Source organism: Lytechinus pictus, chromosome 13 (assembly GCF_037042905.1).
Source record: "Lytechinus pictus isolate F3 Inbred chromosome 13, Lp3.0, whole genome shotgun sequence".
Taxonomy (NCBI): domain Eukaryota; kingdom Metazoa; phylum Echinodermata; class Echinoidea; order Temnopleuroida; family Toxopneustidae; genus Lytechinus; species Lytechinus pictus.
In genome coordinates, this window is record NC_087257.1 from 5,779,397 (window position 1) to 5,799,093 (window position 19,697).

General features: G+C 36.3%; 3 protein-coding genes across 3 annotated transcripts; 2 read left to right on the forward strand and 1 right to left on the reverse strand.

The window, feature by feature from the left end:
• Positions 1–73: 73 nt before the first annotated feature.
• On the reverse strand, positions 74–2,975 carry LOC129274410 (uncharacterized). Its single transcript, XM_054911222.2, has 2 exons — positions 2,593–2,975; positions 74–2,034 (listed from the first exon to the last, which is right to left on the reverse strand). The coding sequence occupies exons 1-2, from the start codon at positions 2,856–2,858 to the stop codon at positions 1,371–1,373; spliced, it is 930 nt and encodes a 309-aa protein (XP_054767197.2). The 5' UTR covers positions 2,859–2,975; the 3' UTR covers positions 74–1,370.
• Positions 2,976–6,795: 3,820 nt separating this feature from the next.
• LOC135156449 (uncharacterized) lies at positions 6,796–17,186 on the forward strand. Its single transcript, XM_064108958.1, has 7 exons — positions 6,796–7,094; positions 11,739–11,942; positions 12,652–12,770; positions 13,081–13,350; positions 13,691–14,681; positions 15,413–15,626; positions 16,009–17,186. The coding sequence occupies exons 1-7, from the start codon at positions 6,819–6,821 to the stop codon at positions 16,542–16,544; spliced, it is 2,610 nt and encodes an 869-aa protein (XP_063965028.1). The 5' UTR covers positions 6,796–6,818; the 3' UTR covers positions 16,545–17,186.
• Positions 17,187–18,020: 834 nt separating this feature from the next.
• Positions 18,021–19,449, forward strand: LOC129274411 (D(2) dopamine receptor B-like). The gene has a single exon (XM_054911223.2). It carries the CDS (start codon positions 18,115–18,117, stop codon positions 19,447–19,449), a length of 1,335 nt encoding a protein of 444 aa, XP_054767198.2. The 5' UTR covers positions 18,021–18,114.
• Positions 19,450–19,697: the final 248 nt, after the last annotated feature.

A 19,697-nucleotide genomic window follows, 5' to 3' on the forward strand; every position in this document is an offset into this window, starting at 1 on the left:
GAAATTCTTCACTCCTGAAACAAAACATCAAAACAAAAATAAAAAATCAGAAAAGGCATTTTACTATAATCTGTGAAGATGATGCGTGCTCTGTAGTCTAATTATAAACTGAGCCAAATGAATTCATGTAATTCATTCATAAAATTCACACTAGCATTATTTTGTCCACTCTGATCTGCCACGTTCTGCCTACAATAATTAAAAGCATCACATTGTCAATTTTCCAAACATTACAAGAATTAGTCAAATTTTTGATATAATCTTTTTAATGACGTATTTTTATTGAGTAATGCTATATTATAGTCTTATCTTCTAAGTATAAGCAAATCTTTACACATCACATTCAGTTTTACTGAGAATTGGTGATAACAGCGTTAATAAAATTGGAAAATTACAAGGTAGAACATTCACATTTGACTCTTTCAGGTCTTCCGTAGCAGAAATGATGTGTTACAAAAACTCAAAGAATAATTGGTATACACATATTCGTTTAGTTAAAAAATGCTTTTAGAACTGGAACCACTTTGAATTTGTCAAGAATAAAGAAACTATTTAAGTATGGGGTGTAACAATGGGAATTAAGTTCCAGACGGTATTTTTTCTAAGGTGTGCATTCTGAAGTTTGTAGAAAAATATTCAAAAATATGATATTTTAAATGGGTTTGCACACTAATATATTGACAAAGAGTGTACCCTACCGGTCAACAGAGCCCTACTCATGCTTCTGAAAACTCAGTGAGTAATCCTATAGTTTAATTTCAATTTTGTCCTAAAATATATTTACATAATATGCACTGGGAAAGAAAAGTTTGTTACTAAAAGAGACAACAGAGGACAATACAAAACGAGAAATATCACCTACTTCATGGAAAAACAATACTGTATCTCGAATAAATGACAGAAAGGGATTATGGAAGTGGAGGGGAAAAAGGGAAGAATTAGAAACTGAATTTGGCTCAAATGAATCACATGAAATATACAAAGTGTGTTAAAAATGAATCAAGAAAAAAAGAGACAAGGAAAAAAAAGTTGATCCTCTTCCTTTTCTTTTAGGGATTTATCCCTCCTGAAACCCCTTATATTTCGTTTAATAAAATTAAACCAATTTTTTCCTCTGTAGTCACAATCAATAAACTTGTCCGAAATTTGACAGAGATTAATTTTGAATGTTAGTACAAGACAGTTGGAAATCTGATGCAGATCCAATTTTTCCAATGAAAAATGAAATAATTTTGTGCATGAATTTCACTTCTGAATAATCATTTAAAAACATCGTTCATGTTTTATTTAATCAATGCATGAATCTTCAAAACAAAAGTATAGGCCTATTGTTTTTATAATAGACACAGACAGATTTTCATCTTATATGTTTAAGAAGGCCGCAATCTACTTTGATACATTTCACGATAGAATGGCATTGAATGGTCAACGCATTGGATGACGTCATCTGTGAGCTGATCACGTGGTATTGGCCCAGATTCACGGGGCGCCACAAAACTTGTACTGTTTAAAGCTGTGGCATAAAGGTGCTGGCCCATTGCTTGAGACATATTCTCTAATGGTGTCACAAAGTTCGTTGGGAATTCTTGACTGGGGGTCCATTGTAGAAGGTCATCGCTGTATGGCAATCCAACATCATTACAGAAGGCCCTCAAAATATTCCGAGGTTCGGAGGCGAGGTCGAAAGCGTCAATGATGATTGGATTCGGTTCGATGTGCTCTCTGACGTATTTCCAAAGTTCGTGCTGCTTCTCGTACCAACTCTTTGGGCGTATCGATGCGACATCATCACGAATGATGTCGAACACGCGCTCATCTGTGGCGTGCTCCGGTTGGCGGCTTTCTGGCATCGATGGTGCCGCAGCCAGAATACGGCTCTTCCGGTATGATGCGAAAACTCTCGAAGGTTCCCGAGTTAGAAACACATATCTGAAACCTCGGGGAAGATATTCTAGAGCATAGGTGTGAGCAATATCTTTATTTACAACATACTTGCTTGACGCATTCTCTAAATCTTGCTTGATGTCGAAGAACCTGAAAATAAAGAAACGACAGACCTATATATCAATTATAAAATATGGGCTCATATACTCTCATTTTCTCATTATTTCTCTCCCACCCAATGTCCTCCTCAATCTATACAGCTGAAATTTACATCTGCTAATGGTTACATTTATGTATCTTCGAATTGTATTGTTTATATATATATATATATATATATATATATATATATATATATATATATATATATTTTGCTTTATGTTATACAGGGCCCCCACAGGGACACCTGTATTTGCCTTCTGATGGGGCTACCCTTTCTCAATAATTTAATAAACAAATTCATAAATAAATATGTACATTAGTTACCGAAGCAAAACTCAAAATGTATTTATTTCGAATATTTTCTCAAATCCACCGTGATCCGAAGAAATGGGTTAAAATTTTAAGCATCGCCCTTTGAAGAGATCGAAGTGTATGGAAAACAGATAAACTATAAGGTATAGAGCGAAAAGATCTCAGAGGCGACCTTATTAGAAGTCGGAGCTCATGTATACTAGCTGAGAAGAAAAAAAAAAGATCTTGGAAACGTACGATGCTCTCCTTTGAATGATTTTCCGGCCGATTGACATTGCATTGAAAAGCTCACTCATCTTGTCATAATCCTTCTCGTTTCCATCTAATTGGAACGGGAGCCTACGACCTACTACCGACTCGAACACATTTGATGCCGTATCGGCGTAAGAAAACAGTTCGAAATAGACTTCCATCCCGTCGATGACACTCAGGCATTTGGTTAGTACTGTGGACAACGATCGTGGCACGCACCACAAACTAACTTTAACTTGCTTTTCATCCATGGTATTATACAAGATGAAAATATATATTCTTTTGAAGATTAACGTCAACGCGACAAAATTGGTGAGCAACCCTAATACAGTAGCCTGTAGACGTGCTAAAAGTTAAATTATTAATCTGCAAATTAGAGTCTGAACTCGTAAAAATATAGTATAAAGCTAACAAACCCGAGTTATAAAACAAAGTTAGTATCCATATAACATGTATAAATTATGTCAATGCCATGTCAATAAAAAGCAACAACAAAAACTTACGTGACTTTTGGCACATATCAGTCGGACTCTGAACTGACTGAGATCCTTTTTTTGAGGTGGTTTCGAGCCTGTCATGGCGTTAAAATAAAGAGTGGAACGATGAGATGAAGTCGTCCAGGCTAGAAGAGGCATAACCTATATAATTATATATACATATATATATTATATAAATGTGAGAAATTATACATGTACAACAGCTTTTGGCAACTCTTGTATTTTATGTTATGAAAGAAATGAATGGAGAAAACAATGGTAGGCATAGCTTAAGTGAAAGTTCCTCAGAGCTATCTGCCCTTTGGAAAAATTGGTGACGCCGAAAAAATGTCTCTGCCGGGAATCGAACCCGGATTCCCATTTTTGAACGCCCGTGCCTTTACCACTAGACCACAGAGACGGGTTAGTGACTAGGGCGACTCTGATCAGATTTACCGTCAGATAAACAGATTTTCGACACTATACCAATTATAATTTCTTTTGTCGGGTGTAGGTGGGTAATGAACAATGACAAGCCGCCATGCCTCAGCTGGATCAAAGCTACTGCTTTGATACAGTGCACGTATGGGAGAAAGTATACAAATGTGTGAAATTATACATGTACAACAGCTTTGGCAACTCTTTATTGAATTTATGTATATTTATTAATTTATGTATATTATATATGTATATATATATATATATTGTAAAGAAATGGATGAAGAGAACAATGGTAGGCGTAGCTTAAATCAAGGTTCACCAGAGCTATCTACCCTTTGGAAAAAAATGGTCATGCCGAAAAAATGTATCTGCCGGGAATCGAACCCAGGCCCCCAGCTTTGAACGCCGGTGCCTTAACCACTAGACCATATATATATATATATATATATATATACATATATATATATGTATGGCATCTTGGTTTTCCACGTATTGGCAATAATAAGACATCAGAAATGCGAAACAAATGATATTCACGAGTAATGCAAGTTTGCAATGCCAACAAGTTCTTTATTTATTATTTATTGGAAAGTGAATAAAGAACTTGTTGGCATTGCAAACATAATAATAATAATAATAATGTGGTTCTTATATAACGCATTTCAGACCCGAAAGGACTCTCAATGCACTTTACAAAAATAAAAATTATACAATATAAGGAATTACTTAGTATAACAATTGGGAACAGCAACATTAATCAGTTACATACATGTATGGCATAAGTATTTGGAAAGGCTTGCATTACTCGTGAATATCATTCGTTTCGCATTTCTGATATATATATATATATATATCAAAAAGTTGATAGCATTACAAAAGAATGTGGAATCTGTTGGCTACAATTTGCAAGAAAATGTCAATAAATCACATGCCTGACATATCAACTGAGAGAGATGGTACTCCTCCCTTTTTACCTTCATGGTGAGATATTGAACGGTTCGATCAATCATTATACATTCCTGCTCCGGCCACGGATCGAGTAATCTAAAGAAGATCTCTGCATCTTTCTTTTCCAGAGGAGAAGTGTGGATTGCTTTGATGTTTACTTCGATGGACTCTAATTGTCAGGTGAGACAAAGATTATTTTCTGGAAACTAGGGGATCTCACCTGTTCCAAATTAAGAGCTACGTATGAAGATGGTTACACATATATCCACTATAGATTTAGCTACCTCTACCCTTTCCGAGATGGAAGCTAGGGCAATCGCTGAGTTCTTAGTTGATGTGAGCTTTGGACATTACCTCAAACTCTCCATCATACAGTTAGTTCTAGTATTTCGTTGATTCAGCCAGTAATGTCCAGGTCCCTTAGGGCACATCTGATATATCAATCTGGAAACTTAACACAGGAACAATAGGACTAACATAAAGACTTAGCCACAGTTTGCCCAAATTTACCTCAAAGGCTTGTTTTCTTATTTTCATGTGAATGGTAAAAAATTATGTTGTTTAAATGTTCAATACTCATTACTCACAGTTGTCAAATAACGTTGAAATATCTTTGGATGTAAATCATATCATTACCAATTAATTCCAGAATTTTGTGCTTAATTTAACCCTAGTATCAGTATCATTACAATGCAGATACAAGTATTCTAACATTCTTAAAGAATTGATTTTCATAGGATTATCATAATCTCTTTTTTTCCACTTTTATTCATCCTTTATGATAAAAATTAGTTACAATATGTCTTACTTTTTATCAAAGAGCTGTTAATTTAGTTAATTACTTACACTTATTAAGCTAATTCTTATAAATATCTGAATGAACAAATTGTTCTCCCCAAAACTTCTACATAATGCATGAAATATCCCTCCTTTCAATGATAAAAACACTTCGGTTGATTTCATATGTCTTAGAATATATTGTTTCTCTGTCTTCAAATTCTTATTCATTATTTTACAATACCTGGCATTTTGAAGCGAAAACTAATTTTTGTCAAGGATTTAACGTTTTCATTTTTCTAATCTTCACAAATCGAACACAATACCTCTGTTGAAATTAACCGTCTTTTGAAGTATTTTTTTGTTAACCAGCTGCATTGTCGTATTCTTCACGCTTCGAATCAGTTAATCCTCATCCCTATGTCATGTATGTATAGGCAACAAGAATGTTGTAAAATAATGTATATTGTGTATTGACTTTGAAAGATGAAGATGAAGATGAATGTAGGCCTATATTATCACCTCCTCACCATTAAATTTACGCTGTTTAAAAATTTAAGCACGTTTACTAATTTAAGCTCGTAATTTCAATCAAATTGTTTAAACTTTTTAAACAAGTTGTCTAAAAAGTTTAAACAATTACAAAAATAGGTATAAAACAACTATTTGTTAGAGTGACAGGCTTAAAGGGATGGTCCAGGCTGAAGATATTTACATCTCAATAAATAGAGTAATATTCTTAGACCAACATGCTGAAAATTTCATCAAAATCTGATAACAAATAACAAAGTTATTTAATTTGAGAGATTGGCATTAATTCCGTGAAACAATTCTAGGTATATCTTCATGAATATTCATTAGGTGGGTTGATGATGTCATATCCACACTTGTTCTTTGGTATTTTAGTGATATGAAATTGGGCTTATTCAAAAAAATTCTGCCAAGAACTAAAAAAAAAAGGAATGAAAACTGATAAAGTGCATTTGTTATCTATTGCCGCAACTTATTTCATTATAGCGGAGACACATCATTTACACGTGTATGAAAAAATGAAACAATTATGATTTCATGTAATAACATAAGAAAACGGAAAGTGAGGATATTACATCATCAGCCCACCAAATGAATATTCATGACGATATACATACAACTGTTTTCACAATATATTGATAAACTTTAAAATTCAATAACTTCGTTATTTGTTATCCGATTTTGATGAAATTGTCAGAATTTTGCTCTGTGAATTTTAATATATTTACTTAGATATAGATATTTTCAGCCCGGATCATCCCTTTAAACAACGTGCTATTTTTATTTTTTTAGTGTGTATGATTGAAGAAGTCTATGCTCCCAATGGGAACCCTAAGCGATATGAATGTAAAGCCATACATACCATACCACAGAGGAAATTTTGTTCAGAGCAGGGGCGTGATTGCCCGGTCGCGAATATTTTGTCCGTACATGGAAACGCTATGGGACATGAATTATTCATAAGTTAATATAAAAACTGAAGTGCGCAGGCGCCATGGACTAGTTCGAGATTTATGAACGAATGGATGAGCACAATGAATGGACTGTTCTCGCATTCTCTCTCACCCTCTCCATTGCACTTTCTCCCGGTTTCTTTATTGCCTTCCTCTTTCTCTCTTTAAGTTAAAACAAAGACGTCTTTGGAAAACACCTTTTTTTTATCGACACCACTCGTTCGCCCATCTCACACCACCATTTTTACCGTCACTTAATAATACAGTTAATTTTTTGCTGCGTTGTAAACTTGCTGTCATGATTTCTCACTGCGGATTGTGTGAGCCTAACTATCTTGACTGTTTTAAAGGTACTTTAGAGGTAAGTTCCAATTAATCATAATTTTAAAAAATATTCAGATGACCATGCATGATGTCGTCGACCGCGCGGTCATGCATGCGAACCGTCACACAGATACGACATACAGTGCAAACCCATTTCAGAGAAACTCGACTTCAAATTTTACTATAATTCCAACACTTTTGTCCCAAGCTTTGAAATATTTTCAATTTCTCGACAGTCCTTAAAAAAAAATGATTTCGTCTTTATGTTTTTATGTCACCGTGCACTCGTCCTGAGCATGCTGAGTAATTACATGTATTTATTAGACCTGTTTTAGAAAGTTTTAGAAATGAATTAGTGTTTATACCTTTGGAAATAAAATAATGTTGAAATGAAATGTTGATCATTAAAAAGGCTTAAAATCTCAGGAGCTTGTAATTTCGGTATGAGCGATTTAGTTATACCGTATAAGTTCTCCCCAAACCCCCAAATCTATGGTGGCCCTGAAGGGACATCGCAAATAGACCAAATCGCGAATATTCACGACGAAATTGGCGACGAAATTCACGACGTCGCCAATTTCGTCGTCAATTTGAATATTCACGACGAAATTCACGACGTCGTGAATTTCGTCGCCAATTATTTCGTCGTGAATTTGTTTTGCTTGCCTGGGCGGTATGCAGGTTGAAACCAATTCGTCTGCTGCTAATTCGATCCTCCACTCACAACAGGGTCTACATTCATTTAGTCTAATGCAGTTCTGTCCATTAACCTTTCGCCTAACAACCATATGGTCTAATAACCATTTGGTCCAGTCATCACTTTGTCTAATCACCAGTTCGTCTATGACTTTCTCGTCTCATAACTAGTTGGTCTAAAAATCAATTTTATTTTCCTTAATTTTGCCCAATTAACACTTAGTTCAATTAGACCAAATGACATATGGAATAAATGGCAATTGGACCCATAGTGGTCGAACTGATGGTAGACCAAATGATAGCAGACGAGTTGGCATTAGACCAATTGAAAATAAACCATTGAAACGACAGAACGATGTCCACTGCTATCCATATGCATAGGCGGATCCAGGGGGGAGGGGGCCGAGGGGCCCGCCCCCCCCCCCCTATTGGTGGAGCAAAAAAAAGGGAAAAAGGGAAGAAAGAAATAAAAAAGATGGGAAAAGAGCGGAGAAAAAAAAGAAGACGAGGAAGACGAGGGGAAGACATGGAAATAAAAAGAATCTTTCATGTCACTATATCAAATTTTCGGTCGCGCTTCGCGCTCGCATTACCTCTTAGGTGTTCCAGGGGCGGATCCAGCCTTCGTCAATAGGGGGGGGGGGGCCGGAATTATTTTTCAGCCATATTTTCCCCAATCGGCCGCTCGAAGATGATTTTTGGTTTCTGTGAAGGGGTAGTCTTCTTAGCTTTATTCTTATAAATCAACATAAATATATAATATCATAATCCTTATTTATATATTGTGAGCGCGAAGCGCGAGCTAATTTTTTTTTGGAAATCTTATGTATTTTTTCCAAAAATTTGAACATTCTGGGCAATGTTTGTTTTCCTAAAAAAAGATGTGTATGCAAATAAATAATTACTACGAACGCGAAGCGTGAGCAGAAATGAACTGGTGGAAAATATACCTGTTAAAGACTGCATGCAGTTAGTCATGAAGACGTTACATATTTAAAAAATCAAATAATGCGAGCGGGATGCGCGAGCTGAATTTTTACCTAAATAATGGAAATTCTAAGGACTTTTTGTAACTTAAACAGAATAGGTATATAATAAACAATTGATGCGAGCGCGAAGCGCGAGCTGAAAAATTTTGACATTTCTACATAAAGAATGAAAAATTTTAATCAATTTTTGAAATCGTGAACAGGATAGCTATATAACTAAACAATTGATGCAAGTGCGAAGCGCGAGCGAAAAAAATCGAGATTTAGACCTAAATACGGGACACTCTATTCATGTTTTGTAAATTTTGAAAAGAATGAGTAATTCCTACATTTATGATGCGAGCACAAAGCGCGAGCAGAAAATTGTTTATATTGTGATCTGAAACTGGATAATGATTTAAATAGAGAACAAGTTGAATATCTGAATAAACATGCGCGCGCGTGTTTCATATTTAGACCTAGAATCTAGGCATTCTAAATAGTTATTGCATCTTTTATCATGAAAATCAAAGCGAGCGCGAAGCACGAGCAATAACTATTTGATATTCTGATCTGAAAAAAAGAGTAAATTTCAGCTCTATATTTCAAGCACTTTGTAAGAAAACTATAAGGTGGATGTGGATCGCATAGAGCTGGGTTTTTTTTTCATTATAATTACTTTGACTTTTGACATAGGACCGGTACACCGTTAGGACATGTAGGACATGTCATCATATGAAAATGATGACTGTCTTCCTATTCCTCTTGCTAAGTGCGAGATGAAACAAAAGGGACAATTCAATTATTAAATTAATATCTTATTCATTAATGTCTAATGAGGGCGCGAAGTCTGATGATATTATGGCCTGAAAACTGGACATTTCAAGCACTTTTGTAATTATAAATAGGATGCATCAGTTAATATATTTTTAACAATTAATGCGAGCGCAAATTGCGAGCCTAAATGTTTGTATACATTGTCATGAAAAGGGGATTGTATAATCAATATTGAGACATACAATCAAAATGCGAGCGTGCAGCGCTAGCTGATACGTTTTGACAATCAGACCTGAAAAGGGATATTTTGAAAACTTTATGGAATACAGGAAAATAATAGGTACCTGATAAATGGAAATTTGCGAACGCGCAGCGCGAGCGGAAAATGTTAATATTCAGACCATAAAACTGTCATATTTACAGAGCACTTTTTAAAAATCAATTTGTAAATCATGCAAAATAATGAAAGTTTGATTTTCGAGATGAAATATGTTTTGTATATTGACTTCCAAACTTGATATTTCCCTCCATATTGAACAAGATATGAAAATCACCCAACAGGCAATGTGAGCGCGAAGCGCGAGCGAAAATTTTATATAGTTACATTAAATTTTTTTATTACCATGTCTTCCCCTCATCTTACTTTATTCACTCGTCTCCTCCTCTTCTTTTTTTCTACTTTCTTTTCCCTCCTTTTTTTTTTCTTTTGGCGACGTCGTGAATTTCGTAGTGAATATTCGCGATTTGGTCTATTCTCGATGTCCCTTCAGGGCCACCATACAAATCACATACCCAATATGTCAAAAGCCATCAATACCAATGAGCAACAGCTGTTCTCACATTTCAAAATGTATTATTGTTGATATATGTATATATATATTTTTTTTCTGCTATTTTTTTTTTACAATAAAAAAAAAAGAAGAAATTTATCAGGTATAAGTATATTTCAATTAGATTGTATATCATGCATATGTTATTAATTATATAATTTGCTTATTATGTTATGCTAAGAAAAAAAAATGATTACACTTTTTTTGGAATGTGGAAATAAATAAATCAAATCAAATCAAATCAAATCATGCACCCCTCCCCCTAAAAAATTATGGGGGCTGACCGAGGTCACTTAATACATATAAAAGTATTGGGCATGGTATAACGTGTATAAGGAAATGATTGTCCGAATGTTGCTGTATGCAGAAATAGGTCTATGGTGATCGAGAGAGAAAATACAAAAGTGAGCGAGACAGGAGAGACAAGATTGCTATGGCGTTATCTCAGAACCTATCAATTTCCCTAATCAATGATGCTTGATAATCTGTCTTATTTCGTCTATGCCTGTAGAAATTATGTAAATTGCTGGATGAAATAATAATAAAAAAAAATCAGAATATAGATTCAGATTCAGATTCAGATTTATTTCCAACAGAAATAACATGAATATTGATACAAATCATTTTCATACATTGTAAAAAATATTTGCGATACAAATGATTGTCATTATAACCATAGTAAAAAACATCCATGATAATTAACATATAAAGATATATACATAATGTGGTGCATTTCGTAGACAAATAATATATAATTCAAATAGAAAAAAAAGGTATGTGTGGAAATAGGAGATTCACTCAAAAGCAAAGCTTGTATAATGTGAACCTCCATCAAGGAAGAGAAAAGAGGAGAGAGATTATAGAGATTATATAGATTAATTATTGTAAAACCATCCATTAAACAAATTGAATTGCGTATAAAATTTAGGGCTATTTGCCAGATAAAATTCATGAAGACATATAATATTTAACAAAATGCAAGACTTGAAACGATTCCCCACATGCCCCAAGAAAGAAAATACATCCCTACATTACACAATCATTGATGTGATTGCTATTATCCATATTCTTATTCTCTTATTATTATTATAATTATCATTATTTATATTATTATAATTATTTTTATTACTATTATTATGGTTATCATTTATATTGTTATTATTATTGTTGTTGTTGTTAGCATCAGTATTGTAATCATCTTCAATGTTATCATCAATGATATCAATTTGTTATCATCAAATATGTTTCTATAATTCTTCTTTTGTTAATTGTTCGAAGTAGGAGACAGTTCAGAACTGATATTTTTGTAAAATATACCCGTGTTTGAATATGAAATAGAAATTCATCTGGAATTATAAATTTCAGAGATTCCATTTCATATTCCATTTCATTGCTATACGTTAATTGCAGACAATACTGCCATCACAGTATGAACATGAAGTTTGCAGCTATGAGCCTCTTGATGGGGACAATTTCAAGTGCCAATTCAGGTTGAAAATAAGCAGTGAAGAACAAGTACAGAAATGGTTGCAAGATTTCAAAAGGGGGACCAATTCTTCGACATGGAAGGTGGCTAGGACTTATCCAGATGCTGGTAAATTCAACCAATTTAGGGTGAGGTCTGCATCATTATGAATATTGACATGTACATCATCTAGATTGTTTTGTGAAAATCTGTATGAATAAACTTCGAAGACGATTGTTATTTTTATCAGATTATTTCTACAATTTACCTCATAATTGCATTCCTTGCTCTATCCACCTTTGGAAACTGTCAAAGATAATCTGAGGAGCGATGCTCAGAAAGCTCACTTGTTTCCATAAATCTATCAATGTTCCAATCGGTCTCACCCACCTTTCCACTCCCCCGTCTCTCTCTCTCACTCACTCTCATTGTCTGTATCCCCGAATGCTCTACAGCCTTTCTTACTTGAATAGTAATTTTGAACAAGTTTTTGCATTTCATTCATATACATGTATCAATAACGAATTAAGATCTTCATACAATAACAATGATATAAATGAACACATTTTTAACGTGACAATCACAAATTATAATGTCAAAGACCGACAGTTTCATTATAAATAAAGCATGTAAAAGAGTAAGTCGGGTAAAATGCAGGGGCCAGATATGATATGCAAAAGACTGCCTAAAGCAATATAGCAGCCAGGAAAATGTAAGAGTCAGTTGTGAATTGAGTAGACCCTATATACTGATTTTTTTTCTTCTACAAAATGACATTCTGGATTAAACAATATAATTTAACAATACTGAAAGACCTATTAATTTTCCTCTTGATCAATGTTCTTGATTTTTTGTCAGGTCGATTTACGATGCCAACATAACACCAGGTACACCTCGAGACCTGGGAAAAAAACTAAAAATACATTTTGTCCTGCCTCGGCATTCATCGTGCTCAAACGATTCATAAAGCATTCCAGGTATGAATCGATTAATTTGATGCATAAAGAACGTTATTATTATCACATTATTAACCAAGTTGCACTGTAAAGATAACCTTCTTGACATTCTTGACAATAGCTAAATTGCATTGTTGATATAAAGTTAAATAAACAGTAACTTTAAAAAGACTTTAGTAGAATCAGTACCGGGAGTACACATTTTAGATCACCAGTTAGACATTTTCTTTTTGCCCTCTGCCATTTGAATAAATTGACGATTCTATATGATAACTGGCTGCATGCCTTTGATATTTTAATTGCATCGTGTAAATTTTGCTCTATGTTTTAGGTCTAAGGATTCCCACATCGAGAAAGGACTCTTGTTCATTGTGACCTTGAATTACGCACACAACCATCCCCTGTCATGTGCAGATGCTTTGAGAAGGAATGATGTATCTGAAGCCACGGAGGAGAAGCTTAGAAGTCTCTTCGAGCATGGTCACTCACCAAGCTCCGCTCTGGACCTGTTGAAGGACGATCTCCCGGAGGAACACGGAGACAATTACATCAACGCCTCTGCCGATAGGTCCTTGTGCCCCGATGTTCAGTACTGTTACCGGTAAAACTATTTTGTATATATCATAATATAAAAGAACTGGAAAACCTAGATACTACGACTAGAAACGGTTAACTCATGCTAATAGTATGGGTTTGTTAGAATTCAGGTTAAATAAATTAATTGCCCCGTTTTAAACAGCCACGAACAAACTGCAAATTATTTCCAACGGGAATCAGATGTTTGGCAAAGGGAAACATCCGCTGCTAAACATAAATACAACTGATAAATAAGACTGCCTGAAGGTGAAATGGCCCAAATATATACGTTTCAACCTCAGTCTTGTTTGTTATTGTCACTTGAAGTTCCGTATTTGTCTCCATTTTATTACATATCATTACAGGTTGTATGCTAAAATTTTCAAGAAACGATATGGAGCAGCATCCGGTGAAGAGATGTATGCTGACCTTGAAAGAAAGATACATGAACTTAACGAAGAGCAGCACCGGCTATGCGCCAAAATTAAAGTGACACCTAACAATCAAACAATTGTTGCCATTTGCACCCCTCTTATGAAGAGGGTACATGAAAAGATGAAACATAGTGGCGAGATTATTTACGTCGATTCAAGCGGGAACTGTGACCGGCACAACAGCCGCATCTTTGTGGTTTTAACACACTCATCTGCTGGCGGCCTTCCACTTGGGATGCTCATAACTACGTCAGAATCAATGCCCACAATTCAAGCAGGATTTAGTCTCCTCCAGTCTATCCTACCAGAGAGGGCATTTTTTGGAAGGGGTGCAATGGGGCCGCAGGTTATCATGACGGACGACTGTAAAGCCCTCCGTCAAGGACTGCATGCAGTGTATCCCCAGTCATCGTTGATCCTGTGTGTTTTTCACCTGCTACAAGCCCTCTGGAGATGGTTGTGGGACACGCATAACCATATTAGCAAGCAGGATCGTACATACCTCCTTAACACTTTCAAGGAGCTCATTGGTGCCGACAACTCTTTAGATTTAGAAAGCCGGTTTCAACAGATTCAGGAAGACAAAGTAGTTGCAAGGTATCAACAATTCAAGGAGCACTTAGCAGAGATCTTCGCGAGGCGCAATGCTTGGGCTCTTTGTCTCCACCAATCTGCAAACCTGCCTCTTCGAGGAAACGTAACGAACAACTTCGTTGAGGATGCCATGCGGGTAATCAAGGAGAAGATGTTTAACCGACCCAAAGCCTTCAATGTTACCCAGTTGTTCCACTTCTTGGTTACCCGTTTGACTTCGTACTACGAGCACAGATTGATAGATGTGTCAAACAACCAGATGACGAACCCTGCTCAGTCAAAATACAGAAAGGATGTCAAAGACGTCAATGTAGACGGCATAATACATGTATTTTTTTAAAAACAAGAAACACTTTTTATCGATCAGTAGAAGGAATACAATTAACCCAGATTATGTTTTTTGACGAGCATGATGAAGGCAACAGAAGATTGATACAATTACCTGTACAGAAAGAAATGTAAAACGAGAGACATGCACATTTTGAAGCCACTAATAGGGAGAGAATATTGCACTAAATAGTGTTAACTTTTTCGAATGTGATCAATCCAGTAATTCCATTTCGTTTGGTATACAACTCATTAAATGCATGAAATAAAGGAAAGGATTTCTATTTTTGACTTAATGTAAACTGTGATTTTTAAATAGAAATGTTATGAATCGACAGCTTCGTATGATTACAAATTTGTTTAAATAACAACAAATATATAGATTATAAGAGCGTACAGTAGCAAGCGAACCAAAATTTACACAAATAATTGTATACAGAACATTCAATCAACTAACTAATTGCTTGAAATAAATAGATTGATTTGTTAAATCCACGTGGAAGCGATAAATAGGCCAAAGAGACTCCAGCTCCCAGTGGTATTTGGTCCCTAATGCTAATTTCACCATAGTCAGTTTACATGTGCTAGATATCTGTGTTAGATTTTTTCTCGCAATTGGAATACTAGTATTTACACAAAGTCCCATGACTTATTTATCATCCTAATCTTATTGTTTCTTGATTACATTTGCTCATTGTGGTGTCTTTTCATTTTCAATTCTGTCCTACTTAGGAAACTGATTCTACTTACGCTGTACCCAGTGCGCAGTCGGAAGTTGTCTATTATGTCGACACAAACTTGGAAGCATGTACCTGTACCAAGGGAGGGAGTGGTGGGCCCTGCAAACATCAGTACGCCGTGATGAAGAAGTTCCATGTCACCAATTCGAACTGTCTTCCAGCTACAACGCCGCATCAAAGGAAAGTTTTTTACCAAATCGCAACGGGTAATTATTAGTATGGCAAACATTCATTTTGAGTAATCAGAACCCGCCTTTTCTCAAATATACCGAGCAGTCGCCCCCCCCCAAAAAAAAAATGTTTATCCAACAACAGCAAAAATCAAGGGGGAAATATTAAGTATGGTGTTTCTCACCATCTCTCCAGGCTCAAACAGATTAGATAAATAATAAGAAGCTACTAAAATGATATGGACGGCCATGCATGAATCCTAACGTTCATATTGATATAATGACGATGATGATGATAATAATACAAATAATGATATCATAGTGATAATGTAATAATAATAACAATATTATATGTAATATATTATATATATATTGTATATATATTTATATATATATATATATTCTTTATTTTTTTCAGGTAGAGTTGATGTACCGGACGAAGGGTTTGCGGACCTTCTCCCTGACGAGCAAGCCGACTTTCTTCCTGACGATGACGACATGATGGTTGCCTCCACGTCAAATGTACGGGATACTCAAATCGAAAGACAAGACTCTTTGCACAGAGATCTTCAAAATAACTTTTCTCACAGAGGACAGAGAACGCGCACTAGCAGCCTTTCAAACAAGCTTGACAATATGTTTGAAACCCTACGTTTCAAACTTGATAATGACGAGGAATCCTTCCACGCTCCGCTCACTAAGTTCGTTGAGCGGTTTGAGCACATCACTACGGACAGTGCTCTCATATCTGCCTTGTCGACATTTGGCAAGTACAATAGCGGCTTTGCCTTGTCAAAAAATTCTAGCCATGTTGGCCAAAGGAGAGCGATGCTCACCTCAAAGAAAATCGGTGTGCAACCAACAGCAGTCAGCCGAATGAAGACTACAGGTGGTAGAAGAAGGGCACCTATTACTGGACGCCCAGTAAAAGGAACTCAGAAGGAGCATAGTTAATATGCTCGAGCAAAGAGCTCTGTGAAGAGAGGCGTTCTTTCAAGAAGTCACGATCGTCCAGCGCCACATTCACTTTCACAATGTGTAGAAAGAAACATGGCATTGGGCATGTTGGGTAAACATTCTTCGTCGTGTTAAGATGACTTGACAAGAAGAGCGCGAGCGGATCCGGGGGGGGGGGGGGGTGTAGGGTTGTGGGGACTACGTGCCCCCAGCCCACTTAAGGATCTTCATAAAATATTTCAAGAATGGTTGATAAATGCTAATTATTCTTTTTTCACTTGTTTTTAAATGTCTTTTCTTTAAAATTTTTGTTTTGACTATAGTTAATAAAACAATCGAATTCTGTGCCCCCTTTTAGTAAAACCTGCATGGATCTGCCCCCACTTGACACTGCTATTGTAAAAAAAGTTTTGATATTATAGAAAGTTTCAATACTGTTGAGCCTCATTTTTCAAATGATTTATTCATGACAGATGACTTAAATCGTTGAGTTATTCTTCACATGTGAGATTCCAGCCCACACAAAAGAGAAAACAATGAATTGAATAAACCCTCACAGAAATATAAAGTACACTTATCCATTAATAGAAGAAGGGCCTATGAGCAAAGAAGAATACGATAATCATGATAATAAACACGATAAAAAATTTACAAGCCGGCAAGCACTGTGCACGGATTATACGCAAATATGACCATTGACAATAGACTTGTGCATAGCTAAGACGGGACCGTTTTTCATAAGACATAAGACATACTTGACAGAATTATGACAGAAAGTTAATGTAATTATTCGGGGAATTAAATAATCCGATTTAATTCATATCAAGTATATTAATTCAAACCCTTCTTAGGTTTAAGCTCCATGAAGCTTGTATTTTCTATACGAACTGTAAACGATATAAAAATGATGTATGTAATGATAAGATTCTATTGGATGATTTGAATTTGTGATGAATAATTGATTATTATTTTATAAGACCAGCTGAATTAATGGTCGGTCCCTCTTAATGTCTTCTACTACCCCCTCTCTTTATTTTATATTTCCATCACTTTCTCAGTCTCCCACTTTCAGTCTCTTGTTATCTCTTGATCCCCCTCTCTCTTTCTCTGTTTTTTCCACCAATTTCTATCTCATCTAATTGACATTGCGGCTACGCTCAAAATATTCCACGTTTCACCATTTTCATCGTATCCATGACAGCTTTTAATTGGGAATCATATCTAACTGCCACTTTATAAGTGACACGCACTATCATCAATTATCATTTTTTGAAAATCCCTGGATGGCGATTTGACGCAGTTTCATTTTCACGTTTGGATACAAATTATCGATCAATATCTCAAGGGACTGTCTCACTCTTTGACTCTGTCGAACACCGAGCAAACGCGATACAAATTGTATTAACTTTGAGAGACGGTCTTTATTTCATAGCCATATACACTTCATTACCGATATCTCAAGAGTCTACCTCTCACTATTTGAGTTTTTGAATTTTCGAGCTTACACAGTGTAAATTATATTTACTTTGAGAGCAATTCATTTCATCGTAAGATAGACGTGGTTACAATGGATGGTAGGCCTACTAATTGGTCAATGCTGATGACGAACCTAACGACGTCCAATGAGTCGAGTACCAGTGAGGACATCGAGGAAATCGGGTTGGATTTCGATATCAGCAACAACACCGCCGTCAATCTAACCTACTACATTACCTCATTGATCTTTGGTATACCAGGCAATGTTATCATTCTGCGGACCTACGCTTGGAAGAAACGGAAGACGAGCACGGACATCCTCATCATGGGCCAAGCCGTCATCGATCTCCTCGCTTGCTCGTTTTCGTTACCTTTCATCGTCCGGAGCGGTTTCCCTCACCTTACTACGATAGGTTTGTGTCGCTTTGTTTTCTACGCGGAAGAGATGTTTGCGCTGAACGCAGTTCTGATGACCTCCCTAATCGGCATCGATCGTTATCTGGCCGTATGTCGTCCCCTCCGACGTCGGTTGACGGTACGAAAGTCGATCGCACTTATCACACTTTGCGTCGTTTTCTCTGTCTCGATATACCTACCAAGTCCCATTGCGATATCTTTGGTCATGTGGAAGGGAAGAGTAGTTTGCAAGATAGTTTCACTGAATCCTCTAGGCATCGTCTTATACGTAATGTTTATTTCACTTGTATTTACCGTGTCGTTTGTTTTGAATAGTATCCTCTACAGCTTGATTTATGTTTTCCTGCAAAAGAGGGCAAAGATTCACGCCGAGTTGACGGGTGGCACCGAACCCACAAATGCGGTTGCCGCCTCGACCATCGCGAGTTCGCTCGAGTCGAATTCGAGGGCAAATCACGCTGAAGCAAAAAGTGACATTCCTCACAGCTCGCACGACACTCACATGAAGAACCCATCTCGACCATTACACAATTCGTCGAAATTAGATACAGCAGAGTGTTCAAATAATACCAACCAACCACCGTCCATCAACCATGACAGCGATACCCCAGGTTCTTACCTCGCAAAATCCACAACGGAACCCACCAAACAGCACAAGGTGAAACTAGATAATAATGCGCCATCAACAACAATAGAGGCAGTTCAGCAAGGTGGCAATCAACGCCCGAATCCGGCAAAGAAGAACAAGAAAGACTTTGGACGAAAAACAACTCGCATGCTTCTTGTTGTAACCATATTCCTCTTCACCACTTGGATCCCGCAGATTGGGGTTCCGTTCATCCCTTCTTCGGAGATACTTGGAAAGGATCATCTGAAAACTTTCATCTCCGTTTTCTATAACCTTCGGCTCACCAATCACATTGTCAACTTCTACGTCTACTATTTCGTCAATAGCTCGTTCAGGAAAGAGGTCAAGGAGTCATTTGCAAAGTACCCGTGCTGCAAGTAAACTGAATAGAAATATGCAGTAAATATACATTATAAAATCATAATTACACTCGTAATTGCGCTGACTGTATAGGTTAGGCTTATCTTTGCATTGTAAGAAATATTAATTTGTTTATATCGACCCATTGTTCATGATCCTATGACCTTTGACTTGTGGAAGTGGTTTGTGGCGTGTGCAGGGAGTAAGAAGTCTCTATAGGGCAACTCCTATCCGGGAGGACAACTCCAATGGGAACACTCACAAAGGGG

Excerpts from the sequence above, each read along its gene's own strand:
- LOC129274410 (XM_054911222.2), bottom strand. The coding sequence starts at position 2,858 with ATGGATGAAAAGCAAGTTAAAGTTAGTTTGTGGTGCGTGCCACGATCG. Across the intron at positions 2,035-2,592 it reads ATCATTCAAAGGAGAGCATC|GTTCTTCGACATCAAGCAAG; the intron begins GTACGTTTCCAA and ends CTTTATTTTCAG.
- LOC135156449 (XM_064108958.1), top strand. The coding sequence starts at position 6,819 with ATGGACTGTTCTCGCATTCTCTCTCACCCTCTCCATTGCACTTTCTCC. Across the intron at positions 12,771-13,080 it reads CGATTCATAAAGCATTCCAG|GTCTAAGGATTCCCACATCG; the intron begins GTATGAATCGAT and ends TCTATGTTTTAG. Across the intron at positions 14,682-15,412 it reads ATGTAGACGGCATAATACAT|GAAACTGATTCTACTTACGC; the intron begins GTATTTTTTTAA and ends TGTCCTACTTAG.
- LOC129274411 (XM_054911223.2), top strand. The coding sequence starts at position 18,115 with ATGGATGGTAGGCCTACTAATTGGTCAATGCTGATGACGAACCTAACG.